Source organism: Vanacampus margaritifer, chromosome 5, assembly GCF_051991255.1.
Source record: "Vanacampus margaritifer isolate UIUO_Vmar chromosome 5, RoL_Vmar_1.0, whole genome shotgun sequence".
Classification (NCBI taxonomy): domain Eukaryota; kingdom Metazoa; phylum Chordata; class Actinopteri; order Syngnathiformes; family Syngnathidae; genus Vanacampus; species Vanacampus margaritifer.
In genome coordinates this window covers 19955864-19968093 of record NC_135436.1, presented here as the reverse complement: position 1 = coordinate 19968093, position 12230 = coordinate 19955864, and the positions used below count along the sequence as shown (strand labels likewise).

Genomic DNA, 12230 nt, shown 5'->3' with positions numbered 1-12230 from the left:
CCATTCAAAGTGAATTTGTTCCAGTAATAAAGATGGAAGGAGCTCGAGGCGGATTAAACACCTCGCTCAGATTCCTTGAGTTTTGTTTTTCCCCCCTTACTCTCGCATGTGACTGCGAATGCATCACGCCGGCTAATGAGGACACCCGTCACGAAAGGAGCGTTACTCTCCTTCCGCAGAGACATTTCTTACACGCCGCTTCCGTCCCCAAGCAGGCACGTAAACAAAAAAGGCAAGAAGACGAGTGTTAAAAAAAAACGTAGCGGCAGAGGGAGAAATAATGAGGTCGGCGATTCATTTTTTATTGGAGGGTGACGCAGGTTGTGGCAAAATAAAAATAAAAGGACGGAGCAGAGCGTTCACTTGCTGAGTTGACTGCATTGCAGCCTCCAAACAGCCTTTAGAAATATATAATAGGCTACAGATATCAATTCATTATAAAACATTTGAACCATTTCAATTATATAAATAACCCCAAAAATAAATACATGACTTGTTTAAATCGTTACCTTAAAGAAAAAAGTAGTAAATGAAGTAAACAAATGAAAAAAATGAATGAAAATGAATCAATCAAATAATTCATTTGCTTAAACCTGAGTAAATAAAGAAAAAAATGAAACAAGGCAAAGATTAATAAATAAAAATACTAAATACATTTGTTTGAATTATTACCTTGATCTCTAAAAAAAAAAAAAAGTACATAAAGTAAATATGGTACACAAAATACTGAACGTGTATGTTATAAATAAAATTAATTATTCAAACCATTCACTTGGTCAATAAAAATTTAATAAAATTGAGAGTCATTTAAAACATTATCTTGGGCCTTAAGCAAATACATTGACTAAATAAATTCATGAAAAACAATAATAAGTAAAATAGTTATTAAAACCATTACAGTACTATCCTTTTTAAATATTCAATACATTAATAAATTTGTAACAAAAAACAAAAATACATAAATAGAATAAACTAACCATTTAAATCATTAAATCATTGGGTATTGGCCCGATACCTGGCATCGGTACTCGCCCATCCCTGTACATGAATAACTCAAGCAGGAGTCTTTTAAATTATAAGCTTTTTAAATAAATACAACAAATACAAACATACATGATTTAAAATGTGATTAAAAATTCATCTCAGCTCTCCTCCACGTCCCATTAGGAAGCAATTGCATGGTATACATTTTCTAATCTTTGCAATAAAGCCTCATTAGCTATGTGATCGACCCTAATCATAAAATGATGCTAATCCTTTCATGAGATTCTCCTTTTTTTTTTTTTTTTTTGTTCATCCTTCATTGGCTCACCAATGGAATCAACAAGAGACGGTTCTCACTCTGTTTCTTATTACATGCATTCATCTTCATCAAAACTCCACTGAGGATGGATGAGAGTGTCAAAGCGGGTCAGAGCCCTCGCGTGATTGGCTATTTTCAGCCGAAGAGACAGCTTATTTGCATATTGCACATTCATCTGATTTGACAGCTGGCTCAAAAGGGTCAAACCGTCTCCAGAGGAAAAACCTTTTCAACCTTTTAACATTTAATTGGTTCAGTGTTGTATGCCTAGGGGGCCATCAGGTTTCCGCTATTAGCGTTACTCATGTTTGTTTCAGTAGCAAAGAATGTTTTAGGGGAAATAACAACATTTCAAATTTCAAATTAATGAATCACATTAATCCTCTTATGACACCAATAAGTGCATTTTATTGAGAATGACTGTAGTTTTACATACAAAAACAGTTTGAAATATCAAATGGCTGGCATTTAGAATTTTCTGTCATAATGTATAAAAAAAACATTCAACAGACAGCATAGTTTTTTTTTCAAAATGCAACTCATGGCAATAACAAGCCTCCCGGTCTGCTCGGCATTGGCAATACTCAGACCAAGTAGGAGTTACATTGGCGTAATATCCTGTCAAAATTGGGTTTTCAAAATAAAAGCACGCCAACATACGTAATAACAGTTTCACCATGCTTTATTTGGCATATTTTGCATTCAAACTATTTTGTGCTCGTTTAATTGAATGTGACGGTTAAATAAGCCATCATCCGCCCTAAGAAAGTGTACAAAGAATAGCTGAGGCTATTGTTATACTGCATGCTTTTATTTTGAAGGTCTGCATTTTGACAGGATGTGTTATGCGGAAGTTGCCTGAGCAAGGAGGGTTAACGATTTGAGTTAAGGAAACCTTGCATTTTTGAATATGTCTGCTGAACCCTTTATATACAAATTTAAAAAATGCTTTGGACAAACATACACTGACTGACTCGGTTAAATGAAAAGTCGAGTCACAAATCCTTTTCTATGAAAACCAGGTCAAAATTTTGTTTGAAATAATTGTTGAAAAACAAGTCATTGGAAAACTATGGGATGGGACTGAATTCATTTTGTACAGTATAAAATAATAATTTAATTAAAAAGTCAAAATAGAGAAAACCGTATTCTCATTATTCAAAGTCCATGTTTAGTGGGTACTAATAGGTTTCATCAGGAAAGAGTCATATTTTTTTCAATTTATTTTCACCAAGTTTTACAGTACATCAAATTCCCCCATGGCCACCCGTATGCAAAGTCAACGTTCCATAACGTTTCTGAATAAATCATTTTCTCAGCATGTTTCTAAATTCAGCTGCAGGCGTGTGTGCCTGTGTGCTGAAAAAGACGAAGAATAGGACACGCTGAAGTTTGTGGGCATGGAAGACCTTCAAACTACTTTGAGCTGTGCTGTAAAATGAATCCTTTAATTCATTTTCCACTTGAACGTGCTCATCACTTATTAAACTGTAATTATACTTTAGTGGCGAGCTGTTGATGCTTTTCATCCTTTGTACGACCATCAAATGGGGAGGAGAGCGCAACGTCATTTAGGGCCTTGAGTCCTGCCTGTCAGAGTTTTGACGCACAAATTGCTAACTGCCACCATGGACAATAGAAATGAACAGAAGGACGAGAAATAATCCACGGAGTCAAAACACAACAAGTCCACGGCACACTCGGTTACTTACAGTCACACACGGACAAGCAATGTGGACATGTAACTTCACTACTGTAATCCAATTACTTCTTTCCAGCTATTCATAAACACCACATTGTGTAATAGAACTACTAGAAATAATCCACATTCAAAGAAATCCACAATCACGCGGACGACATCGCAACTAATGTGATTGATCTTCTGCCAATTCTTAATGAACGCCGCTTCCACATTAAGATAAAGCAAAATGATTTACAATAATCCACATTGTCAAAAAAAGGCCCACACAAGGACACTTTACATAGGCAAGATAAATATGCTTTCTATGATTACTGCGATTGCTCATCATGCCAGTTATTTACAATAAACACCATTGTGCATATAGTAGAAATAAACAGAGTAGAAATAATCCACACAGAATTAATCCAATCACTCCTTTTGCCAATTTTGCATTATGCATCATACTGTAATAAAAATAAAAACAATGATTAGAAATAATCCACCGAGTAAACAAAAATGTTCAGTCAAGCAAAATGTGTCATAGAATTAATTAATTGGCTCATACCATATATGATTCACGATAACTATCACCTTGCACAATAGAAATAAAAATAAAAATAAAACACATTTTTAAATAATCCAGAGAGTTAAAAGCAATGTCCATTACACTTTCGGACACATGCAATTGAGCAATGTACTCATCATACGATCAATGTGATCACGCTTTCTGCCAGTGACTCAAGATAATCATGCACAATAGAAATAACCACAACATGTAGAAATAATATATAGTGTTAAAAAAAAAAGTCCACAGCATGCTCAATCCCAGAGACAAATGGACACACACATTACGTACTACTCATAATAAATGCAACCTCTCCTCTTATCACTTATTCATAACCTCCAACAGAAGCACACAATATGACTGAGAATAATCCACAAAGTCCAAACCACACTCACAGTGGTGCAATATACATGTTTTATGATTAATTTAATCACTTCTCTTGGCTGTTATATCTGATAACCAGAAACGTGCACGCAACACATGAGTCCTATAAAGCCAGTTGTTCGTGATTAATACTGCCGTGCAAGCAACAACAATCATATAATCCACAGTTCAAAAAAGGAGAAATAAAGCAACATGTGGATGATCCGGTCTCACCTATGACCAAGGAGCGTCCGTCGCCCAGAGGGTGGCGTTGGTAGCGCGGCACGGCGAAGGGGGGGAGCTTGTGGAAAAGCGGCTGCAGCAGAGGTTCCAGCCGCGACGCCGAAGGGTCCGACGGGAAGAACAGGTTGAAGATCTGACAGCAGGCCGGATGCAGCTGATGCACTGACACACGATCACGCACTTGTTAGGACACACGGGAGTAGGAGACGCAATCCACATCAGTTTTTGTTTTTGTTTAACAACTTAAATAATACGGACAATTCCAAGCATTATACAGTGCCCACGCACAACAACATTTCAGCATTTATAACATTGCAAAAGCAGAATATAAAGATAGTGACTTGAAACCCTACCTTGAAACACTAACCTTTGTTTGAAACCTTGAGATGCCAAACGTGGATTAAAGCTTTTTGTCTTTTGCTGAAAATGCTCACTTGAGACCTTAGACTTGGCTTCAAACCCTAATTTGAAACCCTATCCATTGTTTTAATGCACAAATCCAGGCTTGAAACCCCAACCCAGACTGGAAACCCTAACTTGAGACCCTAAACCTGGCTTTAACCACTATTTTGAACATCACATTTGAATTCTGTGCTTGACACCCTAACCCAGGTTTGAAGCTCTAATTTGAAACTGTAACCCTGCCATGAAACACTAACTGAGGCTTAAAACCCCAAATTGAAAGACTAACAATGGTTTGAAACCCAAACTGGAGACCATAAAGATGGCTTTAAACCCTAATTTAGAACATGCCTGTGTTTTAATACCCTAATCCAGAATTGAAACCCTAACCCAGATTTGAAAATTTAAATTGAGACTCTAAACCTGACTTTCAAGACAAATTTGAAACCTTGTCTCTTGTTTGATACCCTAACGCCAACTTGAAACTGTAGTCCCACCATAAAACATTTTTTTTGAAACCCTAATTTGAAACAGTAATTTAGCCTTGGAACCCTACTTTGAAACCAAAACTTGAGACACGAAACCACCCTATAAAACCAAATTCAAAACCTGATTCCTTGCTTAACTCTTTGACTGCCAAAAACGTTAAATAACATTTAGTAAAATCCTATGGATGAGTGCCAAAGACGTTAAAATACGTTTTTTTTTCAAAACAGAGGTGAAACTAACCATTTTCTATTGTTGATTACTGAAAAACGGAATAAGGTAGAAACAAACTTTTTTTTCTGATGAAAGATGAGAGTCCAATCTTTCATTTGGTAGTATGTGTGTTTCCATAGTCCAAACACATAATTTTCTGTGGACCTTGAAAGATCAGTCAAAAATGCTAAAATCGGCTGGCACCCACGGCATCCCTTTTCTGAAAACGTCTGGCAGTCAAAGAGTTAATTTTGTAACCCAGACTTAAAACCCGATATTCTAACTTAGACTTGGACCCCTAAACTGAGCACAGGGTCCTGCCATAAAACCCACTTTAAAGCCGTAATTTGAAACTGTCATTAAAAATTTGGTATTGGAACCCCAATTTGAAACCCGAGTCCTAGTTTCAAAATTCATGTTCTTTGTAAACGTACAGTTTTGATTGCAGCTCCACTAAAACAGACTCACTGCACTGGTGCATACACATAGTTGATTCCGTTCTCATGGATCCCCGTTGCACGAGTGTGTCAGTCTCACCCTGGACTGCGGGCAGCACGGTGCGACGCATGGCCAGCACCAGACCCAGCGGACAACCCAGCAAGAAGCAGTCCGTCACGTCAAAGTCAAAGCGTCCGGGGTTGAGCAGCAGACTGGGGCTGCTGCTGCTGCTAGTGCGCACCTCCACGCTCTCTTTCATCAGGCTGGAAAACAACGAAAACCGTGCAAGGAAGATCATCATACCTGACAACCGTCTTGTACACATCACAGCTGACTGTTACACATTTGACTACAGGGAAATTGGGAAAACAGACTTGGAACCCTAATTTGAAACCTTACACCTTGTTTGAAAGTCTAACCATGGCTTGAAACTGGAACACTGATTTGAAACCTTAACCCAGGCTTGGATCTTTATTTGAACCTGTAACACTGGCGTAAAACCACAATTTGATATCCTAACCTAGACTAAACCCTAACCCTGGTTTAATACCCCAATTTGACACCATAACCCTAATTTCAAACCTTAACCCAGACTTGAAACCCTAAATTGAAACTTTAGGCCTTGTTTGAAAGTCTAACCATGGCTTGAAACTGGAACACTGATTTGAAACCTTAACCCAGGCTTGGATCTTAATTTGAACCTGTAACACTGGCTTGAAACCACAATTTGATATCCTAACCTAGACTAAACCCTAACCCTGGTTTAATACCCCAATTTGACACCATAACCCTAATTTCAAACCTTAACCCAGACTTGAAACCCTAAATTGAAACTTTAGGCCTTGTTTGAAAGTCTAACCATGGCTTGAAACTGGAACACTGATTTGAAACCTTAACCCAGGCTTGGATCTTAATTTGAACCTGTAACATTGGCTTAAAACCACAATTTGATATCCTAACCTAGACTAAACCCTAACCCTGGTTTAATACCCCAATTTGACACCATAACCCTAATTTCAAACCTTAACCCAGACTTGAAACCCTAAATTGAAACTTTAGGCCTTGTTTGAAAGTCTAACCATGGCTTGAAACTGGAACACTGATTTGAAACCTTAACCCAGGCTTGGATCTTAATTTGAACCTGTAACACTGGCTTGAAACCACAATTTGATATCCTAACCTAGACTAAACCCTCACCCTGGTTTAATACCCCAATTTTGACACCATAACCCTAATTTCAAACCTTAACCCAGACTTGAAACCCTAAATTGAAACCTTAGACCTTGTTTGAAAATCTAACCATGGCTTAAAACTGGAACACTGATTTGAAACCTTAACCCAGGCTTAGATCTTTATTTGAACCTGTAACATTGGCTTAAAACCACAATTTGATATCCTAACCTAGACTAAACCCTAACCCTGGTTTAATACCCCAATTTGACACCATAACCCTAATTTCAAACCTTAACCCAGACTTGAAACCCTAAATTGAAACTTTAGGCCTTGTTTGAAAGTCTAACCATGGCTTGAAACTGGAACACTGATTTGAAACCTTAACCCAGGCTTGGATCTTTATTTGAACCTGTAACACTGGCTTGAAACCACAATTTGATATCCTAACCTAGACTAAACCCTAACCCTGGTTTAATATCCCAATTTGACACCATAACCCTAATTTCAAACCCTAATCCAGACTTGAAACCGTAACCCTGTTTGAAACCTTAACCCAGGCTCAAATGCCTAATCAAAAAAATTCAAATTTGAAACCCTAACTTCCTTTATTTTATTTTTCAAAGCTAAAGTTCTTCAACGACTGAATGTAAATGAGTTTGTTTGTATTGTAAATTGCATCATTATGTAAAAACACCGTAGTCGTAAAGATGGGCATCTGGGGCTCGCGCCTCATGCCGGTGGCTTGTTTTAACATTCTGTGGCAGTTGTCAGCGTCTCGCCTTCATGACTCAGCCACAAAAAACACACACGCGCGCGCACACACACACACACACTACGCATAACGCACGCCACACCGCATCCAGCCTGAGGGCTTGTGTTCATCCTCCGCAACAACCTTGTGCTGACAGAGTTTCTAGCAAGCCAATGCTTCCATATTGACTCACGTACAAGAAAAATAGATGAGCCAACTTTCTGCTAACATCTTCAACTCAATATTGTTAAACTTTCACTTTCTCCTTGCGAATGCAAAACAACCTGATGTGATAATGTGAATGTCTAATGTAGTGTTTCCCAACCTTTATTAAGCCAAGAGGTAAAATTGGGCTATCAAAAAATTTGGTCAACGCTAATTCAGCAGTCATTTTGCATTAAGCCTAACACCCTAACCCTTTTAAAAACAATATGACAGTGCCCACGTTAAATGATGTTAAAAGACCAGACATCTCAAATGGGATTTATGGCTCGTGAGCAATGTGTAAACAATACGTCCGTGCAAGCTAATTAGATGTGAAGTCACCCATGGAAAATACTTTCTTGTTGGCATCGGGAGAGCTTCATAGTGGCTCAGTTTTGTGTTTGAGGTGTCCATCATAAAAGCTTTTATTACAGTCATCATGACAATGTGCCTAATTAAAAAGTCTGTGGAACAAATGGTGTGCAAAACGTGCCACACTGATTAGTAGGGGGGTGCTAGATTGAAAGGTGGAGAAGTGGGAAGAAATGAAGTGAAAATAGAGTCGATTTGTTCAAATATCTGTTTTGATTTGTTCAAATGTGTTTTAAAGATATCTATACTTTCTACTTGCTACTTTATCAAAATAAGCCTATTCTTATTTCAACATACGCAGCTGTAAAAAAAAGAAGAAGATGTAAATAGAGAGCATTAAAGTCAAACGCGGTTAAGATTGGATCAAACTTTGTCACTCAGGCCAATTTATTATGCGAAGGTCTTTACAATACAAACAATGTTAAAGACGCTCTTCACATTTTACTGGATAAACAGTTATAGCAACTCTAACATAACTTACTCAAACACAGCTGAATGGTTTGCATTTTATTTTTGCAATGTATTATTAAGTAAATGTTTTCAACATAACCACCTCATCATTACTTTTAATCTAATAACAAGGAGGACAATTGCTATTTGTTCCACTATACCGTGTCAGTGCTTCCAAATGACCTGAATAAGTGAATTAAAGTAACGAGGACAAAGGAGGAATGCAGATTTTGTTCACATTGTTTTTATCGGGCATTTACAGTACTGTACGTGCCTCTTATGATTTTTCTTTAACATGGTAGCGGTTCTTTGTAGTCATTTTCCCATAATATGTCACCTTTAAAAAAATAAATAAATGATGACAGGCTGTTAGCAACAGAACGAGGCTTCTAATACGAGCGGGCAATGTGCAACCGGTCGTGTCCGGCGGGAGAAAAAAGAGCAGAGGTTAACCCAGGGGTGGGCAAACTTTTCGACTTGCGGGCCACAATGGGTTTGAAATTTTGACAGAGGGGCCGGACAAGGAGCATTTGGACCTCATAGCACAGTAAACACACACAGATAAATGTACAACCCGATTTACTTATAGTGTGCACTAAGGACTGCGTTTTTCAAATGTGCAAAATCCACTTATTTAAAACAGCTTTTCCAATAGCTTAATTTTTATTGTTTTAGCTCAACTTTTGCTGTGTTTTTATGCTTTGTAAAGTGACCTTGGGTGTTCTGAAAGGTGCTGTTTTTAAATGAAATGTATTATTATTATTATGATTATTATTAAAATAGCCCTAATCCAGGTAGTACGTTTGCCTCAATGAATATGCGAGATGCGGCATTTACACACTATTTGGCAAAGTGGGAGGAGAAATGTAAATAGATTATAATAGCACATACACTGTGATCTGTCAAACCTGGTGATTGCATCTATTTTTAATAGATTTCAATTCAAGGCGTAAAGTTAAAGAAATCAAGATTTATTGAAAAAAGATGAACACTTTCAACATTCAAAACACATTACATTATTACCCAACGAAGTACTCAATGTCAATTATTTCTGCTTCACTGCTGTGCATAAAGGCACACTCAATTAAAAGACGCACTTTCAAACTTATTTTCCATAACAGAACATAAGTAGAAAAACTCACAAATTTCAGTGGGAACAGTGTTGTTGGTTTCCCTTTTTTGCTAGTACATCAAAGTCTGGAGTTAGTTTTGTTGTGGCAATTCTCAGGATAGATCTGAGGTGTGGGTCAGTTAACTTGGATCTGTGACGGCCTTTATTGATGTTCATGATGCTGAACGTCTGCTCACACACGTAGGTCGAGCCAAACAGCACCAGCATCTTCTGTGCCGTCCTCCGGAGGTTTGGAAACGCGGCTTCGTCCAGTGAGGCATAAAAGTCATTCAGTTTAAGAGACTTGAACTTCTCCTTTGAAGCAGAGTCGGACTGAAGATCGATCAGTTCCAACTGCAGCTCCGGCGGTGCTGTTTCAGGCTCTTGTGACAGGGGACAGGACATCAGCTGAAGTGATGAGGCAATTTGTTTATCCTGGATCCTTTACAGCAGTCCGACGTTTTTTCCTGTTAAATTTGGCGATCCATTCGTGGTGACATTGGAAAGTTTACTCCAAGGAAGCTTCATCCTCTCAATGACGGCGGACACATGTGCATACAAGTCCTCTCCTCGCGTTTTCCCCTTCAGCTACTCCATGCTCAAAAGCTCCTCAGTTATCTCAAAACTGTCGTTTATCCCTCGAATGAAAATTAGGAGCTGAGCAGTGTCTTTTATGTCGTTACTTTCATCATGTGCCAGTGAATATAACGTAAAGGTCCCCGCCTTTTTATTTAACGTGCTCACTATATCTTCATCAATCAGTTCCACACGGCGAGTCACTGTCCTGCGTGATAAACTGATTTTTTCAAACTTGCCTTTGGTCTCCGGACACAAGAGACTTGCTGTCTCTACCATGCATTCTTTCAAAAACTCGCCTTCGAAGAAAGGCTTGCTAGATTTCGCCAATTTGAACGCCAGCAAAAAATCTGCCTTGGTACTTGACTCCTGAATTGAAGTTTGTCGGTGAAAAAAATTCTGCTGAGCCTGTAAATTAGCCGCCAACCGCTGTGCAGTAGCCTCCCGTTCTTCTTCTCTCATTTTTCCTCAGGCCCACTCACAATAAAAATCCAGGCGCCGCGGCTGGCGCCACCTATTGGTGAAATGCGGCATTGCAGGGACAAAATTAAAGTAATGATTTTGAATTTTTTTCTAGCCTTATTGGATAAGTTCGGCGGGCCGGATTGAAAAGCATAACGGGCCGTATTTGGCCCGTGGGCCGGGGTAAACCGTTTACCTCTTTCTCTACGTAGTCACAAGTCAAAGGTGAGCGCTGCGACATTCCGGGTGAATTAATGGGATGGCATCTGCAGCCGATATGTTGCTTGACCGAGGGTGTACGACACAGTGACTATTTATAGCGCAGACGGGCGGGTGAGTGTGTGACGGTGGGGGATGAGATGCAGCCAGTCAGGCTGCAAATATTGATGAAAAGCAGGAGCCAGACTGGGTTGAGAGCGGAACGCCGAGGTTGGAATGTGAATACCAAACGCACTCGTCACATACGGACAGGTTGAGAGTGACGCTGGCAATGCCGGACGAAGATAATATTTACAAGTTTTCCCCTGATTCTTCCAGGATACTCCACAGCTCAGTCGTCACTGCCATCTCCACCAAATTACGCAAACTGCAACCACATGGATGCCAGTAACAATCCAATAGTGCAGTAAAGCTCACCTGGAGAAGAAGACGTGCTGGCCGGAAGACGACGTGTCGCCGTCGTACGAGTCGCTCTGCTTGCGGCTGAGGGGCGGCGCCCCCTGGCAACGTCCTTCGTTGGGGGCCGAGATGTCAATGTTGCTCTTACTAAGCCTTTTGCTGGAACTTAGACTAGGACTGGACTCTCCTAGTAGGCCTGAGTTTTCCTGTGAGGAGAACATGAAAACACTCAGTTATCATGTTAGTATTTTTTTTATTTGTTCTTTGTAAGCACCTGACTAAAGGGATCTTGAATCCTTACCAATTTGCTTTAGCAGTTGTTGAACTCAGGTTGTGATCTTGCCATTTGTTAAATACCAACCTTTAGCATTTTAGCATTAAGTTAATTATCATTAGTAGTTGACCACACAATATGATGTAGAATCCTTGTCAATTTGTCTTAGCACATTTTGTATTCAGATTACTATTATGTCATTTGTTAGCATACCAATTGTTAGCATGTTAGCATTCTATGGATTCTAATTAAAATTGGTACCTGACCACATGGGATGGCGTCAAATCCATTCAAATCTGCCTCGGCACTTTTCATAATTCGGTTGTTATCTTGCCACCAACTGTTAGCATTTTAGCATTGTATCAGTTTTACAAAGTTGCTCTGTTAGCAGACCAGATGTTTGCTGGTTTAAATCTAATCACTTGTCATTTGAAACTGTACCGACTTCAGGGCAGGATGTTAAATCCCTTATGTTTTTCTTTGTATTTTCTTTACTACAATTTCACACCAACTGCTAACATATTAGCATTTAATCATTGATCATT

The 12230-nt window shown here is 38.9% G+C and overlaps 1 protein-coding gene and 1 long non-coding RNA gene across 4 annotated transcripts in view; one reads left to right on the top strand and one right to left on the bottom strand.

Moving 5' to 3' along the window:
• The window catches only part of pitpnm3 (PITPNM family member 3), a 75222-nt gene that overhangs the window by 16904 nt on the left and 46088 nt on the right, over positions 1–12230 (bottom strand). For all 3 annotated transcript variants that reach the window (XM_077566805.1, XM_077566806.1, XM_077566807.1), the window contains 3 exons: positions 11430–11617; positions 5794–5957; positions 4147–4317 (listed from right to left, as the gene is read on the bottom strand). In XM_077566805.1, coding sequence (XP_077422931.1) covers positions 4147–4317; positions 5794–5957; positions 11430–11617 — 523 coding nt within the window. The remainder of the gene's footprint in view (positions 1–4146; positions 4318–5793; positions 5958–11429; positions 11618–12230) is intronic.
• LOC144052599 (uncharacterized) lies at positions 10205–11951 on the top strand. The gene is made up of 2 exons (XR_013294254.1): positions 10205–11222; positions 11331–11951. It is a non-coding gene; the product is annotated as an uncharacterized LOC144052599 (long non-coding RNA).